Raw genomic sequence first — 15,470 nt, 5'->3', positions numbered from 1 at the left:
CTGGCTCCTGCTAACTGTATGATCTCAGACAAGTGACAACTTTTCGGAGCCTCAGTTTCCTCATCTGTAAAAGGAGTACAGTAAGACTATCAGTCGCGTGGGACTGTTGTGAGGCTTAGTGTACCTGAGAATACTGCACGGAAACTGCTGGACACATGGTTAGTGCTCAATAATGTCAGCTACAGTGATGATGATGGTGGTGATGATGACGACAGCAGCAGGCTCCGTGCCTCAAGGACTTTATTTATTGATCCTGTAGTGAGAGCAGACTCTGAGGCCATGTAGCCTCTCACTGTGTCTCCCCTGAGGGGAAAGGGCACTTGCCCCAGGGTCCACAGGGACCCTGTTCCCCACAATCTGTGCTCTGTCCCCAGGCTGCCTCTTGCAGGGGCAGCAGATGCTGGCCTGCAGCCACTGGAGGAGGCATTGAGGGTGGCAGCAAATCCCTTACCTTGATTGTCATAGGCAGTGATGACTTGGGTCTGCTGAGGGTGTTGCTTCTCTGCCAGGTGTCCTATTTAAGGAAGGAAGAGAGGCTGCAGTGACCACTGGGAACACAGTGGAATTTTCTCCAGGCAGAGCAGAGAGCTGTGTGCATCTGTAGGAGAGGCAGCCGAGCACGTCCACAGGCCTGGCCTCAACACACGCACTCATGTGCACATCCGCACAGTGTGCACATGCGTTCACAAGGACACACTGGTGGCAGCCCGTGTGCTCACCCCCTCATGCCTCTCAGCAGGAGCCAGCACAGGCTGGGTTTCTTGTAGAGCAGGCTGGAACACCTGGGAAGTCCCTGACTTTAGTGTCCTCGGGCTCAGTTTCCAAAACACTTTCCCACACACGGGCGTCTCACTGATCATCACACTCTTTCCGTGGAGCAGGCTGGGAGGTTCCTATCCCTATTTTAACAGATGAGGAGCCTGCAGCTTAGACTGGTCAATTTCTTGTCAAAAGCCCCAAAGCCAGGGAAGGTCAGACCTGGGACCTGAGTCCTAGGCCCCCCGACTCCCAGCTCAGCCTCCCTCTGCGTCAAATAGGGGGCAGCCTACCTCCATTTCAGCCTAGGAGTTGGGGCGACTTACAGTTTGGTTCAGTTTCACAAACACTGGCAGGACACTCAACTTGTAGCTCTCTCCACACACTGGGATATTTAGGTCCTGGGACACAGAGTTGTTAGCTGTGGGGTCCGGCTGCTGTAGAGAGATGCCTGGTGCTGCCATGAGCCATGAGGAGAAGCCCACAGACTGACCTGCCCCTCCCATGAGGAGCAGAGCCTTTCCTACTTTCTTCCTTTTCAGCCATGCTGCTGCCGTGGCCTGGTCTTACTGAGGCTGCTCTTGAATCTCTGCCTCAGAGGGGCCAGGGAAGACGGGGGAAGGCCAGGAGTACGGCAGTAGGAGGCTCGCCCAACGCTGCCACCCTGGACTGCCATCCTCTCTGTGGCTACCCGCTGATCTGCTGGAAGGCCGTAGGGCCTGGCCTGGACACAAGCATGCCTCGGGGGCCCCGGCATGAAGAGGTTTCGCTTCAGATGACTCCCTTTATGCATCCAACCAGGTCTGCCACTCAATGCTTCCCTTGCCTGGGCCTAAGCATAAGCCAGTAAGGGTGGGAGGTGGGGCACTGAGCCTGGCTGGGCTTGGGATCCCCCTGGTAGGGTCTTGCTCCCTGGAGAAGCCTGCCTGCGTCAGCCTTCCCCAATGAGCTGGCCCAGCCAGGCCCCTGAGCCCCCTGGGCCGAGGTCAGTTGGCCAATGGCCAGGTCTACTCTGTGTGCCAACTCAGGGTGATTTGGCATGCTGGGCCAGAGCCCCGGGCCAAACTCAGGCGAGGACAGGGAGGCCTCCTCCTGCGGGCACAGCTGGCTGCACCTTCCCTTGGAAACAGGATCTAGGAAGGGAATCCTCAAGGAAGGTGATTGGCTGGCACAGCCACCACAGGGTATTTATAGTCTGGGCTGCAGGATTGGTGTCCCTGTAGCTGTGGGACAGCAGTCCCTTGCTGCTAGGCAGAGTTTGGCCAGGACCAAGGAAAGCAGCCAATCACAGCCGGGAAAGCCCGTTGCTGGGCAAGCTATTGGGGGTAGTAGGGCCCAAACACCTGCTGCTGAGAAAAGTTTGGACTGCTCCAGGCTCCCCCGCCCATCCAGCCCCTGCCAACACCCTAGGCCAAGGAGTGCACAGAACGGCAAGAGGAGAAAACGCACCCTTTGGGATCAGCCCCGTGCTCAGCCTCGTTTGCGCACACTGCACTGCACACGCCGGAAGCCACGTCCTTCTCGGATGAAGGCAGTGGTGACCAGGGCTGGGTAGTCAGCTGGTGACCAGGGCTGGGGGCCTTGGGCACCAGCAAGGCAGAAAAGGTCAGCTTCAATACCTGCGCCCAGAATCTTGCCATCAGAAAACACTGAAAGAAGCTGTTTTAATTTCTGCATGCAGGCAAGTGTGCCATTTGACAAATAAATGGACGTTTCCTCTAAATGACATGTATGGGTGGAGCAATGCAACCGTCACGTTTTCTGGGCTCGGGACCTCTGCAGAGCCTCTCTCAAGCCCTGCATTTACCCAAAACTCTCAGTTTTCGGTATAGTTTGGCAAGAGCTACTTTAATCATCCTCTTTATCAGATGACACGTATTAAGTCCCATTTCATGTCTTTCAGAAGAACCTCGTAATAGTCTTGTCATCGTTACTGTGTCACTTTGTGTTTTCTTGTATTTCTTTTCTAACCTTCCCCCAAACCCAGGAACCCTGAAGATGGCAAAAACAGGTTGAGTTCAGTATATTTCAATCTCTCCTGATATAAAAACAAGCCCAAGAAGCCACAAGATGACTCTCAGACAACTCCAGCAAGGTAAAGGCGAGCTGCAAGAGGGGATGCTTAGGCACACGCTGGCCTGGCACGGGTGCCCTGGATGGGCTGCTGTGTATTTCTGTGGTCGACACATCTCTGGAGGTCTGATTCTTACTATATAATTCCCAGATGCCCGCGGCACAGTTTCTCTAACTTTGGTGTCTGCTCCAGGAAAGCCAAAGCTGCTAAGTCTCCCATTATGCCCTGGTAGTAAGGCTAAGTAGGCCATTGCACCCATGCCCATCAGCCATGCCACAGAGGATGGTTCCCCAGTGGGGGAGGGGTGTGGATGACTCCTACCCATGTGCAGGGTGGGGGATATAGGCAAGTCGCCCCAGGGCATTGATACTCTACTGCAGTGAATGGTGTTATGCTTACAAGCATTTTGACATTGCTCTACAAGGTCAGGGGCTCTTGAATGTCTTGTGCACTGTTTCACCCCCAACAATTAGAACCAGGCCTGGCACAAAGTAAGTACTAGAGATATTTGTTGAGGGAATGAATTTACTTTGAAAACATCATCGCTTCCTTTCGTTCTGTCGGAAAGATGATAGAGCATTGATAGGCCTGTTTGTAGAGGGTCATGGGGTGGTTCCTTCAGAGTTGGCATTTGATGAACCAGTCAACTGATGTGGGGCTCACATAGCCGGGGTCTGACGGAGCCTCCTACTGGGGCTCTGGAGTAGAGGTCTTATTAGGATTCTCACAGGCCTACAGTGAAGTCTCACTGTCCCTGCAGGCTGGGCTGATGAACCTCTGAAGGACACAGAATAAGGCCATTGTAGTCGGCCATCACAGCATTCCCCAAGAGGTCCTGGGCCTGCAAGGTGATGGATGCCTGGCATCAGACAGAATAAGGAGGCTTTGGAAGCTGACTTCACTCAGACCTTATTGCACTAGGGGATCCAGACCAGCAGGAAGCCACAGATTGGCATTTTCCTGGGCTACTGTCCTCTCTGTTCCGAAAATTTTTCAAAAGATGAATGTTCTGCGTGGCATGGAAATCCCCATCTCCCATGGGAACACACCCAAACCTACCATTCCCAACAATGCCAAGCCCTGCCCTGTAGCTCAGCCATGCCAGCACGTAAGTGGGTGCTCGAGCTTATGGCATCACACCCCACCCACAACCTTCAGGAGTGTGGGGGTCCTGCTAACGGAAAACGTTCCAGGGTCACCATGGCCCTACAGGCCTGGCTGAGTCATGAGCAGCCACTGTCTGAGTGATTAGACGTCTAGAGGCCAATCTCAGACAAATGAATAATTGAAACCCAATCCTTCCAGTCATTTTTCAATGTATTGAACTCCAGATGTTGAAAATAAAATAAAGGGAATTTACCATGAAGATCATTTGCTTCTATTTTCTGCCATTTCCGGATTCCATTTCCGACACCTTGGAATCCTGTGAAACAACAAGGATTGGCATGAGACGCTCTGTGGTGGAGAAACCCAGGCAACGTGAGTGATGTGGTGGTTGCAGACCTATTTGGGTTAAGGTAGGCCTGGTGGAACTTGGCTCTCTCAGGATCCAAGAGGGGCTGCAGTATGAATAAGACGCACTTGGGGAATGAATGTAACTCTCAAATTTTAAAAACATTTTCATAACGTTAAAACAGTAGGGACTGGTTATCAGAATTATCTACGGAGAATTTTCTCAATGCAGGAGCTCGTTTTCTACTGCCATGTCCCTACCACATAAATATGAAAACATTATTTTAGAAGACATTTGTCATTCATGTCGCCTAGCTATTTCCGGATGTGGCGAATCCACCACTTTTATTGTCTTGATAGAGAAGGAGGTACAAAGACTGCTTATCCTCATGGGAACTGAAAATGATAGCTCCTGCTTTCCCAGCCTCTCTTGCAGCTACAGCAGATGCATGTGTGGCCTGGATGCACCTGTGCCTGATTTAGCCTTGGGACCTGGTGATGCAACAAGGAAAGGAATGGAAGCTGTCTCTGGCGGTGGGTGGAAGTGGTAGCTGCAAGGTCGAGTCCCTGGCATGAAACTGGTATACATTCTGGCAGTGGTAGCAGCTGCGATAAAGTCAAGTTCCTGGCGTGGAAGAGCATCTAGTGCTTCCTGGGGCAGCACAGGTTTCCTCACCCCCCAACCAGCTCTGCGGCAGTTTAAGCCACTGTTGTCGGAAGCTCAGCCTCCAGTCTGGTTCTCTAGCCCTTTCAACTACTCGGAGACCTCCGATCCCTTGTCTTCTGCAGAGTCCTGCACAGCCAGTGATTGTGGCTTACCAATCAGAACCCTCACTGACACAGTTATGGAGTGGAACGCACAATTTTGGGGATTAAATGCATAAAATCTAAGACTACAAAGCGCTTTCAGGCCTGTTGCAGGCAGCTTTAGGCTACCTCCTCTACTGCCGAGGAACACATCAACTCTCCTCTCTGGTAGGGGATGACGGCTTCCACACACATTTTTGAGAAACACTATTCTAAGGAAAGAGTCCCTGGTGATGCAAACAGTTAACGTGCTTGGCTGCTAGTGGAAAGGTTGGAGGTTTGAGTTTACCCAGAGGCACCTCAGAAGAAAGGCCTGGTGATCCACTTCTGAAAAATCAGCCATTGAAAACCCTATGGCTCAAAAACTGGACGAATGGACATGGGGAACTTGGGGTGGAAAGGGAAAGGGGGAGAGTGCTGACAAAACGTGGGGATTTGCAACCAATGTCACAAAACAATTTGTGTATAAATTTTTGAACGAGAAACTAATTTGTACTATAAACTTTCACCTAAAGTACAATAAATTTTTAAAAATGTGTATATAAAAAAGAAAACCCTATGGAGCACAGCTTTGCTCTGACACACATGCAGTTGCCATGAGTTGGAGTCACTCTGACAGCAGCTGGTTGGCTCTAAGGAAATGGCGTGGAAAATGCTAGAGCTCTACAGGAAAGGAGAGAGAGCGCCCCGTGGCCTTGCAGCCCGAATGCCTAGGAACCCAACCTATCCACGCTTTCTTTGTCCCTCTGACTCCTTTCTAGCCACAAGGCCATAGCAAAAGAGCCACCTGGTTACTTCCCCTCTCAGTCCTCTGCCATGTGGCAATAACTGTGTTTCCCTCTTTTCTAACGTGGAGCTCAGGCCCTCTCCTTTGCACAGCTGAGGAAGGAAGATTGGCTCCCCAGCTGAGGACCTGGAGTGGGGAGGAGGCAGGAGACATCTGGGAGCGGGTGTGGTGTGGACTTGCTTTGGATCTTGTACACCAACAGGAGGCCCTGTCACAAGCTGGTCTTGTTCAGTGTTTTCTCTTGCTCATGCTTTGTCCTGAGGAGCAGGCCTGCAAGCTGGGCTAGCCAGGGGTCTCTTGGACATCGCCATTGCGTAGCAGGCCTTGGAGGCATGCACTCAGCCTTTTCTCTGCTGGGGTGCAGAACTGACTGTGAAGAAGTGACACGGGTCTCTCCACTGTCATAGAGTCTGGGAGAAACCTCCGTCAGGCAAAGATTTGGAGAACAACATCAGCAGAAAGGGTCAGCAAGCAGGGGTCTCTTTCCCTGAGTTGAGTGTGAAGCACATTGTCTGGGGTCATGGGGGTTTTGTGCCAAGCAGCAGGCAGTCCTAGATGTGCTCAGAGGGGAAGTGAGAAGTGTGGCTCTTAGGCTGACTGGGAACTGGGCCTCAGGGGGCCCTCTGGCCTTGCCGCGCATTGGGGGAGCCCTTCTGGACTGTGGTGTGTGTAGCAGCAGCAGCCTCACTTCTATCACAGAGTCGATGGCTTCTGCTAAGTTCTTAACTGTGAAAACCCTGGGAGGGCTATTTCCTCTTCTCCCAGGAGTAGCTCTGGGAACTAAAGAACCAACTAACCAAAACAACTCTGGTCCCCAAATATCTCCCAAGACTGGAGGACCTGTCAACATTCTCAGCCCTCCAGAATGTAGTTCCTTCCCCTGCCTGCCCCCCCAAGAGGTGCCCAGGGGCTCTGGGGGCAGCTCCAGGCTGTGTGGCTGGCAGGCGCAAGGCCATCCGTGGCACCACTGTTTCAGGGAGGCAGGTGTAAGGTGAATGTTTGACATGCATAGGGGCTCTGGGGCTCTGGGGACAGAAGAGCTGGGGGCAGGGGGTGCAATGTAGCAGCAGGAACTCTAAGGAGCGCTAGTGCCAGAGGGGAGGTGGGACTCAGAAGACGTTTTACCCAAGGGGCTGTCAAGCATCGTTCCCAAAGAACTGGAGCACAGTCAGCCTAGTGCACGCTCACACCAGCCTCCATGAGGGCTCTGAAAGCTTCGTCATAGACCCAGGACCCCGAAACTTCTGAGAGCCTTGTCGAAGCCTTCATTATTAGCCATCTATAATCTATTCATTCATATTGTGTCGGGTCCTCTGGAAAGTCCTGCCTTCTGCAATCTCGCTGTTGTTGTTCAGTGCCATTGAGTCAATTCTGACTCGTGGTGACCCCGTGTTACAGAGTAGAACTGCTCCATAGGGTTTTCCTGGCAGTAATCTTTATGGCAGTAGTCTTTTCTTCCATGGTGCTGCTGCGTGGGTTTGAACGACCAACCATCTGGTTGCCGTAATTGCTCTAAACTCTGCCCCCCCACTCCCCAAACCAAGCCCCTTTTCTTCAAGTGGATTCTGATTCATAGTGACCCTACAGGACAGAGTAGAACTGACTTATACAGTTTCGGAGACTGTAATCTTTAAGGAAGCAGACTGCCACCTCTTTTTCCTGTTGAGCATCTGTTGGGTTCGAACCACTGACCTTTCAGTTAGCAACTGAGGGCTTAGCCACTGTGCCACCAGGGCTTCTTCAAATGGCTCTATAGTCACTTCATTTTACCATTTGCCAGAAAGTGTGTAGGACAAGTAAAGCTAGTGGATAAGCTAAAGTGGGAAGAACAGATTTCAATCCTCACTCAACCCAAGCTGGTGTTCCGTTTACACTATGCCTTCTAGGAGCCCTGATGGCACGGTCGTTAAAGTGCTCGGCTGCTAACCAACTGCACCAAGCCGCTCTGTGGGAGAAAGATGTGACAGTCTGCTTCCTAAGAGACTTAAAGCCTTGGGAACCCTATGGGGTCCTACAGGGTCGCTGTTGGAATCATCTCGAGGGCAGTGGGTTATCATAGAAGCCTGGGAGAGAGGCTCAAGAATGGGGAAACTGAGGACACGAATTGTGCGAAGTCACAGGGGAGGTCAGAAACCGGCTTCTCCTCCAACACCCGTTTCCACAGATTGCGCTGGCTCCCCAGTGCCCTTCAGTGCGCCCTGTCGGGGAGCAGGCCTCGCCAAACAGGAGTCAGGCCTGAGGCACAGCCCCCTTCCTCCAGGGCATCTTCAGACCCTGATCTGCACCCTTTCAGGAGTGGCTGAGGAAACAGGCTGGAGTGGGGGGTGACAGAAAGAATGAAAGCACCCTCTGGCCTGCCCAGGAGTTCACCTGGGGCAATCCCCGGACTGCGGGTTGCCACCAGACGCCAGTGCACGGCGCGGGGGCGCAGGTAGCCCTGTAGAGAGGGTGGGTCTTGCTGACCTCGCTCCGGAGCGCGTGAGGCGCCCCCCGGCGGGCGGGTCCTGGGGCAAGGAGGCCGAGGTGCTCGGGTGCCCAGGCCCGGCGCGCATTACCTCCTCGGCGCTGCAGCAGCGCGCCCGGGTCCGCCTGCAGGTCCGAGTGCGTGCCCCGTGCGGCGCGCCGCTTCTCCGAGTGCACGATCAGCAGCATGTCGATGGACACCGAGTTGCTGTCCTTCTTCAGCTCCATGGTGCCGCCTCCCTCCCGGATGGCCCGCCGCGGCCGCTCTCGAGGCTGCCTGCGCTGCAAATGGCCCCGTGCGCCCCGTGCCCTGCGCGGGAGAAGGCGCGGGAGAGGGCGCTCCCCCGCCGCCTGGCCGCTGGGCGCCGCGTTTCGCTGACTCTGCCAAACACGCCATTAGGGCCCGCCCGGGAGGGCGCGACTCTAATGAAGCCGCTACAAGTCACCTTTGAAAGGAAATCCCCGGGCCAAGGCTGACCTGCACCGGAGGCCGCAGCCGACAGAGGCAGCAGGTTCCAGAGGCTCCCTCCCTGCGCCCCTGCCTCCCGCGGGGAGCTGGAAGCGCTGCCTGGTTCCGGAGAGGGCCCGAGGCAGACCCGCTCAGAGAAGCCACAGGCAAATGTAAAAATCTCACAGTGTTGTCAACAGTGAGAGTCCTTTCAGGAAAAGGAAGCACAGCAAGGGAGCTCCAGACTGAATGGCGAGGTGTGGAAATATTGGCCAAGTTTTGGCCTTATATCCAACTCATTACCCAGGTGGGTTGTGGAGGGTGACAGCTCCCTCTATAGGAGGGAGCTGTGTGGGGGTGTTGGGATCAGGAACTCTCCCTGAGTTATGACCCCACCAGATCTTGAAACGTGCCCACTAGGCATTAACCTAACAGTCCACTCCCACCTGTAGGGAAAGTCTTAAAATCTCTGTTCCTTCTAGAACCTGGCTCCTGCCCTGGGGGACAGGGGAGGGATGGGGACAGCAGAGGAGGCTCCAGGCACAGGGAGCACGCCTGCCTACTCCGTTGTCAGGGAGCTGGACCTGGGAGACTGTTCTATTTTTACCCGGGCCAGGCCCGCAGCAGCAGCGTGTTTGGCTGGAGGTCTCAGGAGTGTTTACAGTGTCATCTGCCTGATGACCCTTGGCACCATGAGCCCACCCCGCTGGGGAGCTGTCACCTAACTTAAGACTCCACCGTTAATAAATGACACCCACATGGAGGCCTTTGTTATCAGGACCTCTCCCCTCTTTGGAGTGTAATGAGTCTCACTTGCAGCATGGTCCCTGAAAGCTGCCGCCTTCCCTTTGGAGGTAGCCTCGTATCACACAGGCCTGGGTTCCAATCCCAGCTCCCCACTTGCTGGCTGTGGGACCTTGGACACAGCATTTTCTTGCTGTTAGCATGGAAATAAAAATTCTCATAGGGTGTTGTGATAATTACATGCAGTAAGGTGCCTGGTGCATACTAAGTGGTCTACAAGTGGTAGCTATCGTTCTTACCTCATTTCGAGAGTGAAGGAGCAACCATTATGTGACAAGCAAGTCAGTGATGGAATGGGGGCCATAGCCACACCCTCTGCCTGGGGCTCACTGTTTGGTTTGCTTGCCACCTCACTGCATCACCCCCTTGCCCACTGGGCATCCAATGAAAGGAGAGGTCACCTGCATCCCAGAGTGGAATCCTTCAGGAGCTGAGCCCTTGGAGGGGTGGAGGTGGTTGACTCCCAAGGCCTGCTAAAGCAAGTCCTGCCCTTTCTTCTGTCTGCATGTGTGCGTGCGTGCACACACACACACACACACACACACACAAGGATAGGAGGCTGGCTAAGCCTCGTTGCCTTAAAAAGGGTTGGGGAAGTAAGAACAATGGATTCTGTGAAGCTCCTGAGTCTCAGAGATTGCTTGGGCAGCCCCTGGTCACAGGGTCCCCCACCTGACCTTGGATGGTCTTGCCTAACTCCTTGACGGGCTAGTCGACTGAGGCACAAACACCAGCAGAAGCTCCTGTGCAACACCCCTCCTTGCTGGGTGGGCCTGTGAGGGGACGCCAAGGAAGCTAAGGGCCTCTTACCTGACGTTTGTTTCCTCCCTGCGCCGTCCTCCACCCTCAGTCCCTTGCTGGAGAGTGTCACTCTTAGGAACTTGGCCCACCCTCCCAGAGCTGCGTCTTGGAAAAGAGAGGATGCCTCCTGGGGTGGGCAGTTAGGGGAAAGAGCCAGAGGCATGAACACTGGTGGAGGCCAGCAGCCAGCTGGTGGAGAGGAGTGGGAAAGGAGAGAGTGTGCCAGCCAGAGGTCCACGAGGATGGTCTGCAGGCCGCCTGCCTCTCTAACATGTCTGAAAACAGATCTTTGAAGCAGCATTTCTCAACTTCAGCCGTATTGGCAATTTGGGCCAGATAATTCTTTGTTAAAGAGTGTTGGAAGCACCATGGTTAAGTGCTGGGCTATTAACCTAAGGGTTGGCAGTTTGAACCCACCCAGTGGCTTTGCAGAAGAAAAGACCTGGTAATGTGCTGTAGTAAAAATTACGGCCTAAAAAATCCTATGGGGCAGCTCTACTCTGTCACATGGGGTCACTATGAGTCAGAATCAACAAGACGGCACTCGGTAACAACGAAAACAATAATTCTTTGTTGTGGGGACTGTACTGTGCACTGTACAGTAGCATCCTTGGGATCTACATACTAGGTGCCAGTAGCATCCACTTCACAGCTGTGACAACCTAAAATGTCTCCAAACCCAAAACCCACTGCCCGTTGAGTTGATTATGACTCAGAACGACCCCACAGGGCTTCGGAGACTGCAGTAAATATCGATGGAAGCAGACTGCCACGTTTTCCTCCCGCGGGGCCAGTGGTGCTTCCAAACCGCTAGCTTTTCTGTTAGCAGTTAATCACTCTAACCACTGAGTTGCCAGGGCTCCTAAAATGTCTCCAGACATTCCCAAATGTCCCCTTGGGGAAAATTTGTCCCCCACCCCCACCTTGTTGAGAACATCCATTTGGATATCCTGAAATAGCGGCTGTGTTGCAGTCCAGGCTGCTACTCCTTGCAGCCTGCGGGTCACTCCCTACTCCACCCCCACCCTTGACCTCAGTTGACCCAACTCCATCCCTTTATCCCCACTCTCTGTTCCTGGGTTGAGAGGGAGACACATGGGGGAGGGGATGTGGCTGGGGCATTTAGCTGTATCAGGGAAGGGGAGAGGAAGCAGGAGAGAAGACTGAGATACCTTTCAGGCAGGGATTCTATCTCCCCTGCTCACAGCCATCAGGACAGGGGTTATACCCTCAGCCTGTGGTTTACACCCAGGGCCCACCCTCCATCTATAGACCCATCCCTTCCTCTTTCTGCCAAACCCACACGTGCTGCCATCTCCTCCACTGCCGCCACACACCTGTCCTATCTGCATCTAGGCTTTACTCACCGTATCAGCCCCTCTACCCTGCCACCATCTTGAATGATAGATGATTCAAGGCCCTCTGTATTCTGACCTAACTAGTCTGTGTCCTTGTCCTAGGATCTGGCAAATCATGGGCTGCCTCCATTTCTGTGCAAAGCTTTAATTATTTTAATCCAGGATACCACAAGACAAGAGGGCAGTCAGAATAGCTGTGTTGTTCCTTTTATCCTCTGTCAAAGTTAATGCCCGGGCATGTCCAGTTGTCACCCATACCGCTTCCACCCCCTTTGCTTGCAGGTGAGATTTTTCAGTTGTCTGAATGGTTTGGACCCTGAGCTGGCTTGCTGTGGTGAAGACGAGGAGTGGTTCACGGGGCAGGGCTTGCGCCTGGTGGCGGAGGCCCTCAGCAGATGAGTGCCTTCTCACTCCTATTACTACTTCTCCTCAGAAATAGTAGTTCCTCTGGGACCACTAGTCATAACTCTTCTACCTCTCTGAGGATCTCAAGTTTCTCTCTTTTCTATAGAGATGGTAAGGAGCCAATACAAGGAAGGCATTTAGCAGGGATTTGTAGACCTTACATGCTCTTCTGCACTGTTGCAGTAAGGCCGGGGCACACAGAGAGTGGGGTAACTTGGGGCAAGAGCAATAGACAATGTCTTAATTCCCCCAGTTTTTCCTGAAATAAGTCAATCGTTACATGGGGCACCAGACATATAGGAAATTTCCCAGAAACCTTTTGAGAGCTGATGTAGGCTTCTCAAGGTCCCTTGACTAGCTTGACTTGGCTCTCGCCCACTGCTGGTTTTTTTTTTTTTAATTGCTGTTTCCTCTTTCTGGAAACCTCTTTGGACTTCCCTGGCAAATGCAGTCTAACCATCCTTCAAGGCACTTTGCTGATCCTCACCTCCCTGCTGAAGCCTTCCTGGCCTCCCCGGTCCTTGGAGCTCCTGGGGGATGCCAAGTCTGCTTAGGGCCTCTCTTTTAAACTATTCCAATAGTTAATAGGATGTGGACAATCATCCCAGCTCTGGCTTCATACCAGCCAAATTCAGAAAATAAGTCAATTCCCACACCCTGGAGCAGTTATGCCTACAGAAGTATGTTTCCAGACACCGCCTCCTAGCAGGGTGGCCTTGGGCAAGTTACTTAACCTCTCTGAGCCTCAGTTTTCCTGGTCTGTCAAATGGGTAAGGATATTGTTGGGATTAATTGAGATAAAGTACTTAGTGTCGGCTTAGTTATAGCTATGGCAGCTTCCTGTATTACAGACACACTCCTGTCTGGGTCCTGCTCTGAGGAGGGTCTCATGAATGTGGTCAGTGTGGGGTGGGGGTGGGTAGAAGAAACTGGAGGCATCCCTGAACCCCTGTGGCACACAAAGCTGACTTCCTTCCCTGTGTCTCTGCTCTGTGTCACTACGGTACCATCACAGAGGAACTCAATGAGCCATGGAATTCAGTTCATGAAGACCTGACATCAGATTTATGCAGTGTCTGCCTCTTCAGAGGAGTTGTGGCTCAGTACAGTTCACTTTCCTCCCCACCCTCACCCCTCTGCTGCACTCGGTGAACGCTGCATGTGCTTTTCCCTTCTATGGGATATGCCCTCTTGTTAGCTCCATGTTATAGATGAGAAAACTGAGGCTAAGGGAGCCAAGGTGGCCATAGTTAAGTTCCCACAGTTATCTCACAGGTAGTGGGTGGCAGCTTAATCCTGAACACGTCACTCTGTATGACACCCGAACTCTTTGGTGAACCCTCAATATAACCATCACATGCCTAAAAGCTGAAGCTGCCTTGCACCCAGGCCAAGGAGAAGAGCAACCGTCAGCCTGCAGGGGAGATACTCTGAGCAGCCATGGAAAACACACCTTGAGACAAGGCTCTGAAGCCTTGGAAAAATTCTTTGAACTTGAACCCTGAGCTGGGCCTTTGGGGACAGAGTCTCTGTAGCATCAGTGGTGGAAGAACTGGTGGCAGTGGCAGCAGATGAAATTTGGTGGCTGGGAGCATTAAGTAGCCTTTAGGAGCAATGAGGCAGTCCTGCCAGGGAGAAAGAAGGAAACATGAAAGGGCACTTTGTGCTGCAATGAGCTCCATAGCATTCCAGGGAGAAGATGGTTACACTGCACACAGGGCTTTCCCACTCTCTTGGTTTGCTGTGACTAAGTGAAAGGGTAAGCACAGAAGAGGGAGTCCTGTTCTCCTAGAAAAGAGGGTCCAAGGAGGTGGGGGTGACATCTAAACCAAGTCCTAGGGAGCAAGGAGTTGCAGAGAGCCACGAGAGACACGAAAGAAGGGCTTCCCAGGCAGAGGAGGAGCCTCATGGGGCAGGGAGGGTTGCGGAGATGGAGGTGAGAGAGAAGCTGGCCGGTTTCAGGAAGCCAAAGCAGAGCAGTGATGGGAGGAGGGGCCAGAAGGGAGCCAAAGGGAGCCAGGGCCAGTCTGAGGGGAGAACCTCTGTGGGTGGGGCTTCTGCTGGCCATCTGAGCAGCAATGCAGGTTGTTGTCAGCAAGCATGGAAGAGAAAGAGGATTCACAAAGGTGAGGGGCAGATCTGATGGTTACCATGGGCATGAACAAAAGCATTGCTACCAGAGATTGGGCCAGGCAAGGGGCGGGGGGTGGGGGTGGTGGAGGTGGTGGCATGAAAAGATGATCAAATACCAAACACATGTGCTACATAGGAAAAGTGACATTGGGAGTGTGGGGTGGGGTTTCTAGATAAGGTGGGAAGCTGGGCTCAGAGGGAGAGGACAGGCAGGTGCCAGGCACTGTTTGGAGCAGGCAGGTGAGACACAGCACCTCCTTTGCAGCTGAAGGCGAAGAGCCCAGCTCAATCCTCAGACTTCGGTGACCCACTCTACCTGAGCTGGGTCATAGAATTATATAGGGATTCAGTGAAATGAACAGCTTTGCCAAATTCTCCTCTTCTGTAACTGGTGAGGAGTCAATTCTATGAATTCCAGCCTTTGGTGGAAACTGCTTACCATTTATGCCTGATTACCGTGTACCAGGAGCCTGTGGGCTTCATTGAGTATATGCCTGGCTTACTGGGTGGTAAATTTTGCTGGACGACAACACTACGTTTGTTGAGTCTGTTTTCCCATGTTGAAGGATTAGAGGGAACATCTGTGAAACTCCACTTCTATTGCTTTCGCAAGGACCAGACTAGGGCTCTTTGAGAGGAAAGAGCAGGTTAAAAAAAGACCTGGTGATTTACTTCCCAAAATTTAACCAATGAAAACTCTATGGTTCACAACTGAATACTGTCTGATATAGTACTGGAAGATGAGCCCCCTAAGCTGGAAAGCACTCAAAATACACAGTGGCTATAATAATGGACTTAAGCATACCAGTGATCACCAAGATGGCACAGGCCCAGCATGTGAAGTCATTATGAGTCGGAGCCAACTTGAGAGTAACTAGCAACAAGTGAGGTATATAAACCCAGAGGCCTCCGGGGAGGATCTGTGCAGTGGGTGGGCACAGGAGTTTATACCAAAGAATGACCTAGACATCCCAATGCCCTTATGTGCTCTCTGATGGGTGATAGCTTTGAGGAGGCTTCAGCTGGTCCAGTTTGGGGGGATGACACCTGCCTGGCCTGTGGTGGTAGAAGGTACCTCTGGGGGTGGGGAGCAGTCCCAGCATGTACTGCTGCTCCCTGACAGTGGGCATGTGGACTTGGGCTAATGGAGTAGTTTGTCTGCAGGCAGTATCCAGCAATGAG

At 52.8% G+C, this 15,470-nt stretch overlaps 1 protein-coding gene across 4 annotated transcripts in view; it reads right to left on the bottom strand.

Moving 5' to 3' along the window:
- Positions 1–8,567, bottom strand: part of KY (kyphoscoliosis peptidase) — a 53,493-nt gene extending 44,926 nt beyond the window's left edge. For 2 of the 4 annotated variants that reach the window (XM_003419985.3, XM_064277289.1), the window contains exons 1-3: positions 8,432–8,567; positions 4,191–4,253; positions 452–514 (exon numbers count right to left, since the gene is read on the bottom strand). In XM_003419985.3, coding sequence (XP_003420033.1) covers positions 452–514; positions 4,191–4,253; positions 8,432–8,567 — 262 coding nt within the window. The remainder of the gene's footprint in view (positions 1–451; positions 515–4,190; positions 4,254–8,431) is intronic. The other 2 variants (XM_023538824.2, XM_010599500.3) reach the window with 1 other exon arrangement.
- Positions 8,568–15,470: the final 6,903 nt, after the last annotated feature.

This window comes from Loxodonta africana, chromosome 26 (genome assembly GCF_030014295.1).
Source record: "Loxodonta africana isolate mLoxAfr1 chromosome 26, mLoxAfr1.hap2, whole genome shotgun sequence".
Lineage (NCBI taxonomy): Eukaryota > Metazoa > Chordata > Mammalia > Proboscidea > Elephantidae > Loxodonta > Loxodonta africana.
This window is presented reverse-complemented; position numbering and strand designations above follow the sequence as displayed.